Here is a 15,449-nt window from a genome sequence, read left to right as displayed (position 1 = left end):
CCAATCGTCCTGGCTGCCTGGTAAATCCAAGATCCACTAAGAACGTGCAGTGCTCAGGGCTGTGAGTGCGTTATTACATAGCTCTGCAGTGCAGCACTTAGTGTATCACTTACCCATCCTGCAGAGCACCCTACTACTGACAGCTTAAGTTACCCTACAAAGGGTCACAAGAACCCCGATAAAAACTGCATTTGCTGGGACACCTTCCCAATGCAGCCGTGCAATATGTATGTTCCAGGTAACTCACCTTTCCATAGCGCACAGCACGGGGGGAAGGAATACTGCTGGCAGCTCTTGCATGGAAATCCGATCGCTTCTGCTTTGCAGAGAAGGGATATCCATGCAACCCTACTGCAGAGCATCGGTTCATAATAAAGCAGGCATTTCTTGTGCAGAGCATTACCAATCTACATACTCAAGAATGTTAAACCCCAGTTACAAGCACAACCTCCTCTGCAGAACACTGAGAAATGTATGTGATTACAGGCAGTGCTCTCATTTGCTCCAATGTTCCACCTTTTTGTTGAGGGTTGTGTTCCATTGCTCCACTGCCAGGAGAAAGACATACAGTGGGTCAAGAAGTCCCGTCTTCATAGCTCTGAAGTGTTGTGGTCTTCTGTACAAAGTCCAGACCCCTCCCTTACCCAATGCAATTCTGTCCATCGGCAGCAAGGAACGGAGAGTGGAGACCAGTTCTGCAAAGTCCAGGCGTGCATCAGAAGGCAGGAACCGCAGGTAGTGTGGTTGGGAGTAACAGTGTACAGAACTGCTGGTGGGGGGATAGCCCGGGACGTGCTGACCATACAAAGGTTCTCCACAATAAAAATATTGGTTAGAGAGATCAAATCTACTAAAAATTCACAAACTGGACTCTTTGAAGGCATAAAAAGGAGAAGGTAGGTGTGGGAGGAGCCTGTGCAAGGGCGGTGGGAGACTAACTGAGATAAATATGGTTGAGGATGCATCACGTTTATTTAGCATGTGCGGGGAGGGTGAGTGTGCGAGGATGAGTGTGAATGGGCTCGGGACAGGCTCTAGTGTGCAAGGTCAATGTGCAGGGACTGGGAAGTGTGCAAGGTGTGCCAAAGTGTGCAGGCGGATTAGTCCTGGAAGGCAGGAAACAGTCCCAGCGCCTACACCAGACTGCGGGAGCCGCTGGAATACCTGCGTTCTCTAAGTAGTACCCCTGGTGGGCAGTACTGATGGGGGTGGTTATAAGGAGGCGGCGGTGGGGGTAGCGGGGGCTGGTGGACCGTTCCTCCCACGCTGCGCAGGGGAGTAGAGGAGCAGGACCCAGACAAGTAGCGGGTGACAGTCTGGTCGAAGGCGGGCAGTGCCCGGCCGGGTGTGTCCAGCACAATCACCTTGACAATCTGCTGACACTGCAGGAGCCGGTCGGAGCGGGCAGCCTGCAGAGCCTCCCGTTGCCCGTTAGGAGCCGTGCTGCCCGGAGCTCCATTCTCTGGCCCCTGGGGGGCGCTGTGCTGCGACGTCTGAAGCCTGTTGTGAATTGACACCTAGTTTAGAAACAGCCAAAGAAGCATTAAATGTTACAAGACTATCGCCCACATGCTGAACCTGGCTAACCCTGAACCCCCCCCTGGCATCTAAGACCCAACATTCGGGGGAGGGAAAACTACCGGGCAGTACAGTACTGTATAGACATTGGGGAATAATGGATTGTTTAAATGTCCACTTATCAAATATAAATTAACGACCACCTTCACACCCCACAGCCAGTATAGAGAACATAAGAGTGACTATAATGTCATATTCTGCTATTATATCAAGGGATATAAGACCCCAAGACTAGCTATAATAATGGTGGTCTTTAATTATCTGCCATTTTTAATATCATTATTAAACATGAAACGTCTGCATTTCGGGAGCTGATTCCTACCATAAAAATGATTACGTAATGTTTATCTGGATAGGACAGATAAACTTTTCTAGGGTCTTAACAAATATATGATAATAACAGTACATGTCTACCCCGTCATCTGCACAGAGTGGAGGAAGCCAGGAGCATGAAGCCTATCAGTTCACTAGGGGTCTGTAACCTCACTGAGGCACTGAGGCACAGCACTACCTCATAGTGAAACACAGTATGGCATCGTCCGCTGTGTGACGACGACGGCTACAGGTCACTAGGAGTTTGGTACATTGTGGGGGTGATGGGGTGACTGTGTCATCGTGAATCTATGGGAAAAATAACAGACAATTAGCATGATTGCAGTTTGCACTGAGCTGAAGGATGGGCAAGATGGAGCGTTGTGATTGGTCAGCGTCACGGCCCAGGTACGGTCCAGCCCTACTCACCTCCACCACGCTGTCGGTGTCCTTCGCTGGTGACTCGCGCTTACCTTCAAAATATGAGGTGAACTTAGGTGCAGGAGAGAGAAAGAAAGAAAGAAAGAAAGAAAGAAAGAAAGAAAGAAAGAAAGAAAGAAAGAAAGAAAGAAGCGAGAGGTACAGAGAGATAGAGAGAGATGAAGAGAGAGAGAGAGAGAGAGAGAGAGAGAGAGAAGAGAATGGAAGGAGGTGGAGTAAGAAGAAAACGGAGAGAAAAGGGAAAGGTTGAGAATGAGGGACATAAAAAAAGAAAGGAATGTAAAAGAATGAAAGAAGAGAAAGAAGCTGAGAAGCGATAGCAGACAGTGGAGGAGTAATGACCGGGTGACAGATAATCTGCAGGGAGAGACGGGCGGGAGACAAATATCTCCTATTCTTATATTACTCCATGGAGGCGGAGGTGTGTACAGCAGGGAAGGGCGCCATGCTTTCACGCTGACCACAAATCCTGAGATATCAGGCATCGGGCCCAATGTTGATCAGCGATATAGGTCACTTGGTCCAATATCACCCCAAAAGAGTAATTGGGTCCAATAATGTCCCAAAGTATATCTCGTGGGTTATTACCGGGTGAGATTAGTGATCCATTGGTGACCAAACTGGACAATGCTCCTGACGCTTGGGTTGAGTAACGGGATTGTCTAGCTCGTGGCCATTTTAGCAGAGGGTTGCCCATTCCTGGTGTACAAGCCTTCACAGAATGAATACAAGGATCCATATCGTAATATAGAAACAGGAGGAGCAGACGCCCCCTAGCGTAAATTACAAGGATATTACAGGCCACAGAGGGGAGGCTGCAAATTATGAGCTCGGATGTGGAATTATAATGTACTTGTAATTTACGGGATTAAAAATCTGATATTCCTCATAATACACAAGTGCTCCTAATGTATGCTAAAGTCATGACGTAAATTTATATATTAGTGCAAATACATACATTCATATACATATTTGCACTTATGTGTGTGGGAGTATATATATATATATATATATATATATATATTAGAAAAGACAGCGCTCTTTGAAAGATATAACCAACAAAACAAATAGTGGTGCAAGGTCAAAAAAGGGTTAATATTGATTTCCCAGGTAATCAGAAATAATATACCAGCACTCACTTTTAGAGATGAAAAAACTATTATTTATTCTTCATAAAGATTCCATTGCATATAGACCTGACAGCTGGAGCCCGACAGCTGTTTCAACCAACACAGCCCCTGAAGAAAACCACTCTGTGCTGGTTAAAACAGCTGTTGGGCTGCAGCTATCGGTCTATATGTAATGGAATCTTTATGAAGAGTACATAATCGTTTTTTCATCTCTAAAAGTGAGTGCTGGTATTTAATTATCTGGAAAAAGTTAGTGTGTGTGTATATATATATATATATATATATATATATGTATGTGTGTATATATATATATATATATATATATATATATATCAGATTCCAGGGGTGGATGAAACCCGTTTTCAGGTATAACAAAATATTACAGATCACGAATGTGACACACCATAAACATTTTAAAGAAGCTTTTTCATTCTCATGATTGCACTAGGATATAAATGAGACTGGAACTTGTAGCATTTAAACTAAATAAGTACAAAGCTCAATTTAATGAAGATGGATCACTTCCTAATACAAGATACGTTACTTGTATAGTAGATTGCGTTGTAACTGAGTGATCCTAGAATGTCACTTGTGCGTATTATATGAAGAATAATGTAGCACCTGCTGTAAATTATAAGGCTAATAAAGGTCGCAGATGAGTTAAACTGGGAGCAGACTGAGTGCTCGTGCAGTTTTCATGTACAATAATATACGCTAGGGATGACATCACAACTCAGTGTGTATACACAATGACATCAGAAGTCACCACTTATACACGCGTTATGTACAGGAGTATATACAAAGACACTTGTGTATTATAAAGAGACACTTGACTGAAACTATTCCTGAGGGCGTCTACCACCAAGAGGTACAATATTGAGGGCCAGAAGGTGAAGGAGAGAAGGGGTGATCAGGAAGGGTCACGGAGAACTTAGTTCCCAGGTGAGATGGGGGGTTGGAGTGTGAGACAGACCGGGTGTAAGAGAAATCAGGTGAGGGACAGGCAGACAGACACGGGCAGGGATCAGGACAGACGGGGATCCACGCAGGCTGGAGAGTAACCGGATCGGGGAGACTCGGGGATCATGAGGATCGAGGCTGTGACACTGTAGGAATGTGCCACTCACCGATGGGGGACTCCTGCTTGGACTGAGCATCCACCTGAGACCCGTTCGTCTTCACCGGGAAGTTCTTCACTCCATGCTGCTTCTCCAGCTCCCCTGGGAAGAGCGAGAGACATCACCATGAGCGCGCTGGGAAACATGTATCTCTACACAACAATGTGTTCAATAAATATCAAAAAATGCCCTTATTTATCAATGAGTGATCAATTGCACCAGCCAATCAGCTCCTAACTTCCAGGTCACAGGCTGGGCTTGAACAATGACAGGAGCGGATTGGCTGGTGCAATTTATCACTCACAGTGAAATGTATCACTCATTAATAAATAAGGACAACAGTATTTTGTAAGAACTATTTCTATGTCCCCTACAGCTGCAGTCTGAGGAGTGATTTTGCACCACGGCAGCGAGCTGGATCTGTTCCCCCTCTCATCTCATTTGCATACTGCAGCCGCTGGCACTAGTCAGAATTACTATCGTCACAAGGATACAGTAACCGCACCTTCTCCAATCCTTCCCGTTCATGTAAAAATGTAATTTGTGTATATAACAAGACGCGTGAGAGCACTGAACCACCCCACTGAACTCCCCAAACCAGCTGTGATCAGATGGGGTGTGTGCGTGGGCCAGGGTTTTAGCCAGAACTTTGTGGGCCCCATAGCAACATTTTGTAGGACCCCTGCTTCTAGAGAGACACCTCTCTGAGCTGGTCCAGGGGCATAATTAACTATATATTGTAGGCACCAAAACAAAAGTTTGTAATGGCCCCTATGTACTACCCATTGGTGAAAAATGAATAAAACACATGTATTGTAACTGTGACAGGGAAGGTGGGCCCCTCTCAACTCTGGGCCCCATAGCACCTGCACTTCCTGCACCTATGGTAGCTACACCCTGTATATAACACATGTAACAGACAGGGAAGGTGGCCCTCTCAGCTCTGGGCCCCATAGCAGCTGCACTGCCTGCACCTATGGTAGCTACACCCCTGTATATAACATATGTAACTGTGACAGGGAAGGTGGACCCTCTCAGCTCTGGGCCCCATAGCAGCTGCACTGCCTGCACCTATGGTAGCTACACCCCTGTATATAACATATGTAACTGTGACAGGGAAGGTGGCCCCTCTCAGCTCTGGGCCCCATAGCACCTGCACTTCCTGCACCTATGGTAGCTACACCCTGTATATAACACATGTAACTGTGACAGGGAAGGTGGCTCCTCTCAGCTCTGGGCCCCATAGCAGCTGCACTCCCTGCACCTATGGTAGCTACACCCTGTATATAACACATGTAACTGTGGCAGGGAAGGTGGCCCCTCTCAGCTCTGGGCCCCATAGCACCTGCACTTCCTGCACCTATGGTAGCTACACCCTGTATATAACACATGTAACTGTGACAGGGAAGGTGGCTGCACTCCCTGCACCTATGGTAGCTACACCCTGTATATAACACATGTAACTGTGACAGGGAAGGTGGCCCCTCTCAGCTCTGGGCCCCATAGCAGCTGCACTGCCTGCACCTATGGTAGCTACACCCTGTATATAACACATGTAACTGTGACAGGGAAGGTGGCCCCTCTCAGCTCTGGGCCCCATAGCACCTGCACTCCCTGCACCTATGATAGGTACACCCTGTATATAACACATGTAACTGTGACAGGGAAGGTGGCCCCTCTCAGCTCTGGGCCCCATAGCACCTGCACTTCCTGCACCTATGGTAGCTACACCCTGTATATAACACATGTAACTGTGACAGGGAAGGTGGCCCTCTCAGCTCTGGGCCCCATAGCAGCTGCACTGCCTGCACCTATGGTAGCTACACCCCTGTATATAACATATGTAACTGTGACAGGGAAGGTGGCCCCTCTCAGCTCTGGGCCCCATAGCACCTGCACTTCCTGCACCTATGGTAGCTACACCCCGTATATAACACATGTAACTGTGACAGGGAAGGTGGCTCCTCTCAGCTCTGGGCCCCATAGCAGCTGCACTCCCTGCACCTATGGTAGCTACACCCTGTATATAACACATGTAACTGTGACAGGGAAGGTGGCCCCTCTCAGCTCTGGGCCCCATAGCACCTGCACTTCCTGCTCCTATGGTAGCTACACCCTGTATATAACACATGTAACTGTGACAGGGAAGGTGGACCCTCTCAGCTCTGGGCCCCATAGCAGCTGCACTGCCTGCACCTATGGTAGCTACACCCTGTATATAACACATGTAACTGTGACAGGGAAGGTGGCTCCTCTCAGCTCTAGGCCCCATAGCAGCTGCACTTCCTGCACCTATGGTATCTACACCTATGGTGGGGGGTATGGTCTGGATTTTGAACATCGGGTTTAGCCTGCTGGACAACCCTTCTCACCCAAACAGGCTTGTAGTGTAGGGTGCTAACCATGTATGCATTTTGGGGCCGATGAACTCAAGGCAGTCGTAATTACACCCCATATTCACATACATGCAGAATTGCATGCATTTAAGTGATCCAGCGCCCCCAGCTATATCCTTGGTTTCACAGCCGTCCGCTGCGCCAGCCCTATACTAGGTGCAAAAGATCTCTATCAAAATAACAGGCTACGCAGTGTCTGTATTTGCAAACGAAATGCGTTCACCTTACAATCATCCCCTAAATATGTACAGTACAATTCTTAAATGTTGCACATTGGGGCGGCAATACTATTGCGTGAACGTGCTTTTTGTTCGTGTACTGTAATGCGCATATCCGCTCAGCTACTTACATCAGAAGATAAAACAGTTTACGGTTGGCGCCATTTGACCTGCAAATCCAAACGCATCTCATCTTGCCCTTGGTTGAATTTCCCTTAGATATCGTTAACGCGCTTCAAAGTTAAGCTAGTTCCCTGCAAATATCCTTTTATAAATAGTGACATGATAGGTCAGAGCAGTCACATCGCTCTATACCGACCGATAAATAGATTATATCACGGAACATTTCATACGGCAGCTATAGCTAGAAAACAATTTAACAAGAAGCGACGAAACCTATAGCTCCGGCCTTTCTCCAAGCAAAACGCGTCTCTGACAGAGCAGTTTTTTGGGGGGAAGTAAATGTAGCGGACAGATTATTTACAATACAAGGTTGATGAAGCCAGCAGGGGTATTGCTTGAAGAGGCGATGACAAAAAGGTCTATATACTTAGATGCAACAGCGGAGGAGATGGACTGAAGGTGAAATGAGTGGGAGAAGGTGAAATGCGTGGGTGATAGTTCACATGATCTATACACGCTGACTTGTTACACTCTAGAATGTGCCTAAACCAAGACTTGCTCACATTCAATCCGAATCTGTTCCATCTCTGTTACTTCATAGATGGACTCTTTCAGGTCCTCCAGGAATTTCTGCAGTTCCTCAGAGCCCAGGGCACAGAAATGCAAAACTAATTTCTTCTCCGATCCTGAGAGCGGACTGACCAGGGTGATCCCGTGAGGATAATCTGGAGACAGAAGTCAGGAAAGACATCGGATGACAACAGTGTGAAATCATAAAGCAACATCATCTAGAATGAGATGGGTGTGGTTCACCTAACTAGGTCGACCACTATTGGCCGACAGTGACTAGGTCAACACAGTCATTAGGTCGACACAGAAAAGGACGATATGGAAAAAGGTCTACATGAGTTTTTTTTTTTTTTTTGGTATCGCTTTCTTCGTGAAGCGACCGGGAACCCCAATTAGTGCACCATATCCCCTCGCTGCGCTACCGCTGCGCTCGGCACAGGTTACTATTCCCAATCGTAGTCCATGTGGATCGTAAAGTATGCAAGAGTTAAAAAAAATTAAAAAAATTGTGAAAAACCCACGTCGACCTTTTCATGTGTCGACCTTTGCCATGTTGAGCTACTGACCATATCGACCTAAAGCTTGTTGACCAATAGTGGTCGACCTAAAGACTGGATACCAACTTGGATATGGTGGTTACAACACAACGCGTTTCACATCATCACACTGTAATGGGTGGAGCAAAACAGGCCAACATTGTATAAGCCCCAGCAACCAATCACATTTCAGATTTCATTACACACACTTGCCCGATACTGTTAGCCCTCGTTGGAGCCTGCTGCTACTATGGTCATTGGTCAAACTACTCACATTCGTTCTCAAACAGATGGAACTGCATCCCCAGCAGTGCCACCGCCCGGCAGAAGGTGTACGTAGACGATGTTTTCTTTTTCGGGCAAAGCTTTAGTATCTGCACATCCAGAAGGATATAGAAATCGGATGACAGGAGGTCAAAGGTTAAACGCGACAAGGACCCTTGCAGGCTGTATATCTTGCCCACACATGGCGAAAACAGCTTTGTTTTTGAACCAATATTGATAGAAATACTATAATGTAGCACGCATATGATATGGTTATACGTATCAATAAAACTATATATTTTATCAGTTACTTGTATAGTGCAACAATATCCTGCAGCGCTTTACGGAGAGTCAATCACATCAGTCGCTGTCCTGGTGGAGCTTACAATCTATTCTCCCTACTACATGTATGCAAACAGACACACAAGGGTTAATCTTCTTTTCTGTGAGAAGCCAGTTGATCTACTGTAGGCTTTTGGGTTGTGGGGGAGAAACCCAGGCAAACGAAGGGAGAACGTACAGACTACACACATATAGATCCCTGGTTGGGAATCAAACCCAAGAACTCAGTGCTGTGAGCAAGCTAACCACTGCGCCACTGTGCTGCCCAAAATGTAATGAGATGCAGCAGTCACTGGGACTCACCAGTAGAAGGTCGTTGAACAGGAAGACCTCTCGCTGGTGAGCCGCTTGCTTCTGCACCTTATTCACGTCCGTCACCTCAAAGAGACGGCTGCAGCAAACCAGACGTCGGTGAGGAACCGACAGCACCTGCGGGGGCGACAAAGACCCAATTAGCCAAACACAAGATCTGTTCCGTAATGGTTCCGAGTATCATTATACTTGTAATGAGCTAAACGTACACTTTTCATGCCCACGATGGACTTTTCCACCTTTGTGACGTAAGTCACGTGATCTTCGTTCGATTTAAGTTCCTTCTGCTGGATCCGCTCATAGATCCCAACCACCATGTCCCGGGGAATGTCCGCTCCGTCGTCCACCCCTGAGAAGACAAGTAGAGTGGTGAAGTCACGTATGGAGGCCACGCATGGCTGACAAACCCACGTGTGGATCACAAACTCTCCTGCGCTCCCGGGGCTCTGACCTCGCAGGTTGCGGATGAAGTCCTCCAGCATCATCTTGCGGTCGGGCTTGATGCTGGGACTGTACATGTCGGTGTTGAGCAGGATGACGGCGAAGGCCAGGATAAAGATGGTGTCCGGGTTGTGGAACTGCTGCACGATCTCCGGGTTACACATGCAGTAGCGCTGGCTACGGAACCGTGGCGCGGGTCATGCAGGAAAAGAAGCGGGCAGATAATGTCAGCATTCACAGGACGCACTCACAGACAGGGTCACCTGTAACAATGGCCTCACCTGAAGGCCTCAATCAAACGCTCCACCTTCTGCGCCTCTCCCTGCACGCGGATGTGCGCCTGGAACTTGCGCAGAGCCTCGTCCAGCTCCATGTTGGAGAAATCCATTTCGTCCACTACACAGCTACGAGAGACACGGAGAGATGAACACACGCGGAATGCAACACGTTTCATGGGGGGGGGGGGGGATATAGACACACGGGACAGGAGGGGGCGGGAAGGGAAGTTATCAGGACCAAGTTGTGTTTCGTTAGTCATTTTATATTATACAGAGAATCACTTATACCCTACTGATCCATCGGGTTCCATGCCAGGTGTGATGGAGTCTCATACAAGTGGAGACTTTTAGCAAACTGCATTTTGTTGGCGTGTGGCTGGAGTGATTGCCTATCCTGATCCGGGTGTATGCCGATGGGATTGCCGCTTTAAAAATATGGGCATTCTCGCCCCGTATCCCACACCTCTAGCAACTTGGACCCTATTACATTTGCCCCATAGAGTTTAGCTGCTGCAGATGCCTCCTTGTACAACGAGGAGCAGCCCTTCCCTTATTTCATATAAAGGACTAACCTAACACCGCTCCTTTCCATTCCGCATCCTCCGACTGCAGGTATATACTGTACCTGCGGAGGTGACATACCGTATACTTTTCCTGGATTCACTAGCAGTGCTGCAAATGATCAGCTAATAACTGAACTGTCATTTATATATATAATACTTTAGGGGTAGTGTTGTGATCTGTTGTATATTTTATTTACATTTGGGGGATCATTCCGAGTTGATCGCTCGCTAGCAGTTTTTAGCAGCCGTGCAAACGCTATGCCGCTGCCCACTGTATTTTAGCTTAGCAGAAGTGCGAACGGTTGAATCGCAGAGCGCCTTCAAAATATGTTTGTGTAGTTTCAGAGTAGCTCGAAATCTACTCAGCGCTTGCGATCACTTCAGACTATTCAGTTCCGGATTTGACGTCACACACCTGCCCAGCATTCGCCCAGCCACGCCTGCGTTTTCCCTGGCACGCCTGCGTTTTTCCGCACACTCCCTGAAAACGGTCAGTTGCCACCCAGAAACGCCCACTTCATGTCAATCACTCTGCGGCCAGCAGTGCGACTGAAAAGCTTCACTAGACCCTGTGCTAAACTACATTGTTCGTTGTGCCCGTACGTCGCGCCTGTACATCGCGCGTGCGCATTGCGCCGCATACGCATGCGCAGAACTGCCGGTTTTTAGCCTGATCGCTGCGCTGCGAACAAATGCAGCTAGCGATCAACTCGGAATGACCACCTTAGGGAGGCATCCAATTAGTCGCAATAACGCAATCCGTGATTGTGGCTATCCCGAAAAACCAGCTTATCACAGACTTTTTCAGCAAAATAAGGGGTCTTATTACATCTGGGATACATTAAAGTGGGTATAAGTATATATTTGGGTCATTAAGGGGACTTTAAAAAAAAAGTGGAAGCAGACCGATTACTCCCACCTGCAAGCCTAAAAATACCTGTCCCACTTGTAAAGCCCCCCAACATACAGTACCTGTTCCATACCGTGTACTCTAATTTCCAGCACTTTGCATTTTTGACCCCAAAAATGACATCATCATTGGCAAATTAAAAATAATTAAAAACGTCTAAGGGCCTAATTAGTCATTCCGGGGCGGTGTCCCAAGGGTTCCGAACCAAATCCCGACATTTTTAGCTTAAAATAGGGATTTTGCACTACTTATCCCCTGCTCAGAGATGGTAAAGAGAAATCCACGATAAACCCTATGGAGACTTACCGCTGATAACTTATAGTAGGATACCGAATGATCGCATTTGCTACGATATTGCGGTTCATTGGATATCCCCCTAAGTGCAGTAGTATAAAGGACAATTCCATCCTTTAGATAAATCGCCACGTGGTAAAGGTACATCAAGACACTGCTATTGGATTGTGTAGACGTTATATAAAGGGAGTAATATAGGGGGTCATTCCGAGTTGATCGCTCGCTAGCTACTTTTTGCAGCTGTGCAAACGCATAGTCGCCGCCCACGGGGGAGTGTATTTTTGCTTTGCAAGTGTGCGAACGCCTGTGCAGCCGAGCGGGACGAAAAAGTTATTTGCAGTTTCTGAGTAGCTCTGGACTTACTCAGCCCTTGCAATCACTTCAGTCTCTTTGTTCCCGGAATTGACGTCAGACACCCGCCCTGCAAACGCCTGGACACGTCTGCGCTTTTCCAACCACTCCCTGAAAACGGTCAGTTGACACCCACAAACGCCCTCTTTCTGTCAATCACCTTGCGATCGGCTGTGCGAAAGGATTCTTCGTTAAATCCATCGCCCAGCAACGGTGCATACACATGCGCAGTAGTGACCTGATCGCTGCGCAAAACAGCAGCAAGCGATCAACTCGGAATGACCCCCATTATGTGCTGCACAGCTTCCGCGACCTCTACAGGTGCTATAAACGTTCTGCAGTTATATTTATTGAGAACGCCTGTGTCTGTATTAATGAGCCCCAATACAGGTGCGCACACACTGATAAAGCGACGACTGCCTGGCCAGTCGGCGCCTGGAAAAGGATCCGGGAGATGGATTTAATACTAGTCTATATATTGTGCATTTCAAAACATCTTCCTTGGTGTCTGCCATCCGGTCCTCCCTCGTGGTTCGCTGCCCTGGAACGTGTAATGATCAGTGAGACCCGGGCATAAGAGAACTTCATTTCCATCTGTAACAGAGGCCGTTTCCCTCCTTGCTCTATAATGAGATGTGAGCGCGGTGTGTGGCGAGGGGGCACTCCGCATTCTATTGCATTACAATCTCCCGTGTTTTGTAATAATGTCCTCAATTTGTGAAGTGATCTCGGTAAAGCAGCGAGCCAGGGCTGCCAGGGTATAATGTGTGTTGACTAGCAGAATGACCTAGATACAGGGCTCAGGTGAGGATCTGAGAGCCTATTGTACGAGACAGACGAGGGGAACAATACGCTTCAGCTCTACCCACTGTAGGCCATGGTAAGATTACTTATTGCTGGTTTGGCGGCTGTAGGTCTTCAGGTGTTGGGAAGGGGGGGGGGGGGGGGAGGAAGGGGTTCTCACGTGCAATGTATTGCGGATTACTCACTCGAGAACATCCCGGTTGAATTGCTTCTTGCTGTTCCCAAGAAACTCTCCGATCATTTGCCGACTCAGTCCTTTCCTCTGCAGCAGGAAATGAGCCACCCCGATGGGGGTATCTGGGATAAAGCCTCGGGAGATCAGGAATTGGGTGCCCTTGTCAGGATTACTGTGGGGGAGAGAGAGAGAAAGAGGGGGAGATTTATCAAAGCTTGGAGAGAGATAAGGGGAGAGAGATAAAGTGCCAGCCAATCGGCTCCTGTCATTTTTCAAACACAGCCTGTAACAGTTAGAAGCTGATTGGTCGGTACTTTATCTCACTCCACTTTACCTCTCCCCAAGGTTTGCATGGACGTGCAGGAAACAACATTCTCTGGGACTTCCTAATTTAGCACAATGGCTGATTCTGACCTGGGAATAAATCAAAAACGGCAAGTACTGTAACTGGAACCAACCAAGGTGCACTGCAAAAACAAGGGTGGCAAAAACAATTATTATGTTTGTATGCAGGGCAAACGCTGGCTGCTTCTGCATGCAGCACCCAAATGCTGGGCAGCTTTAATCTCACACTGCAATGTAGATCTGAGCTAGGACACGCCCCCTCCCACACCTAACTCTCTGCACGTGTTACATCTGCCCCCCTGCAGTGCAGCATGGTGTTACCCAGGTGCTCAGTTACTGGCTGCTTCTGCATGTAGCCCACACATGCTAGGTAGCTTTATTCTCACACTGCAATGTAGCTCTGAGCTAGGACACACCTCGCCCACACCTAACTCTCTGCACATGTTACATCTGCCCCCCTGCAGTGCAGCATGGTGTTACCCAGGTGCTCAGTTACTGGCTGCTTCTGTATGTAGCCCACACATGCTGGGCAGCTTTATTCTCACACTGCAATGTAGATCTGAGCTAGGACACACCTCTCCCACACCTAACTCTCTGCACATGTTACATCTACCCCCCTGCAGTGCAGCATGGTGTTACCCAGGTGCTCAGTTACTGGCTGCTTCTACATGTAGCCCACACATGCTGGGCAGCTTTATACTCACACTGCAATGAAGATCTGAGCTAGGACATGTCCCTCCCACACCTAACTCTCTGCACATGTTACATCTGCCCCTCTGAGCAACCAAAGTGCACAGTTACTTGCTCTTTTTTTTATTTGCTCCCAACACAGAATCAGGCCCAATGTCACATGGATATGATTCACACCAATGCTTGTAAACATTCATTCGAGATGACCCAACAACCCCTCGGCCCCCTTCTCACACGTTGAACAGGTTGAGTCCGATACGATAGAGTCTCTTCCTCATGGTATCAGTGGAGAGGGTAGGCGAGCGGCAGCTAGCCGGGTTCTCGCAGTAGTACCGTGGAAGGCTGAGGATCATGGCTTGCAACGCCTCCTTAGAAGACACCTCAGACACGGACTTGGCAGAGGTAGATGTGCTACTGCTGCTCATCTGTTCCGAGAGGTCTGCAGGTTCTGTTTCGGTTGCAACGGGCCCCACTAACTCCTTCCCTAGCCCATCACCATTCAGCTCTGGGAAAGAGTTCTGTGCAAGGTGAGCATCAAGAGCCGATCCCTCCTGAGAAGGAAGCTCGGAAGTAATTTCTCCAACAGCCCTATCTTCAACGGGTTTAGGGTTTGGAGTCCCAGCCAGACAGTTGGACATAGAGAGAGAGGTGGACGAGGAGACTGAGATATTGTTATTGTCTATCTGAACAGTGACATCTCGGAAAGCCATCATCAATGTGCTGCTGCTCTTAGGCAGGGTCCCGAGTTGCCCGTCCTCATGTACTCCCTCTTCTAGTTTAGGTGGCTCCAGCTCTGGGTTCTGCTGCAGAAAAGCCTCCCGGATCTGATAAGAGCCGGCTTCCGGGAAGGCACACATGGTCTTCAGGCTCCAAGTGCTGAGAGCGTCGTCAATAGATTTGGCAAGAGACTGTACCTGCTCAGTGAAGGAGTCTTCAAGCTCAGTTAGCGCTCCACTGATGGTGGCTGGGAGAGAAGGAGACCTGACCAAGGGGATTCCCACCAAATTGTAGCTCTCCAGCAGAGCCTTTTCAGCGGAAGGGAAGCTGTCTGGGTTATGTACCCGCACGTTGCGCAGAGAGATGCGCCGGGGGAGGCGGCTTTGCAGCAGCGAGTCTCTGATCTTTTCAAAGTTCTTGCTGAGCTGGTACTGGCGGAACGCTGTTTGGATGGTGCAGGCTGCTCTCCGGGAAACTAGGTGACCTCCGTACTTGTGCTCCAGCATCTCAATCTGTAAAACAAAGAATCAGAGTCACCCTG

At 48.1% G+C, this 15,449-nt stretch overlaps 1 protein-coding gene across 5 annotated transcripts in view; it reads right to left on the bottom strand.

The window, feature by feature from the left end:
- Positions 1-953: 953 nt before the first annotated feature.
- Positions 954-15,449, bottom strand: part of IQSEC3 (IQ motif and Sec7 domain ArfGEF 3) — a 124,478-nt gene continuing 109,982 nt past the window's right edge. Inside the window, exons 4-14 of one of the 5 annotated variants that reach the window (XM_063929202.1) lie at positions 14,426-15,420; positions 13,167-13,328; positions 10,063-10,185; positions 9,792-9,958; positions 9,550-9,689; positions 9,332-9,457; positions 8,697-8,796; positions 7,880-8,041; positions 4,589-4,681; positions 2,320-2,363; positions 954-1,517 (exon numbers count right to left, since the gene is read on the bottom strand). In XM_063929202.1, coding sequence (XP_063785272.1) covers positions 1,134-1,517; positions 2,320-2,363; positions 4,589-4,681; positions 7,880-8,041; positions 8,697-8,796; positions 9,332-9,457; positions 9,550-9,689; positions 9,792-9,958; positions 10,063-10,185; positions 13,167-13,328; positions 14,426-15,420 — 2,496 coding nt within the window. In that variant the 3' untranslated portion in view covers positions 954-1,133. Of the gene's footprint in view, positions 1,518-2,319; positions 2,383-4,588; positions 4,682-7,879; positions 8,042-8,696; positions 8,797-9,331; positions 9,458-9,549; positions 9,690-9,791; positions 9,959-10,062; positions 10,186-13,166; positions 13,329-14,425; positions 15,421-15,449 lie in introns of those variants that run through there. The other 4 variants (XM_063929204.1, XM_063929203.1, XM_063929205.1 and 1 more) reach the window with 4 other exon arrangements.

Source organism: Pseudophryne corroboree, chromosome 6, assembly GCF_028390025.1.
Source record: "Pseudophryne corroboree isolate aPseCor3 chromosome 6, aPseCor3.hap2, whole genome shotgun sequence".
NCBI classification, from domain to species: domain Eukaryota; kingdom Metazoa; phylum Chordata; class Amphibia; order Anura; family Myobatrachidae; genus Pseudophryne; species Pseudophryne corroboree.
The sequence above is the reverse complement of the archived record's forward strand: the minus strand, read 5'-3'. Positions and strand labels throughout refer to the sequence as shown.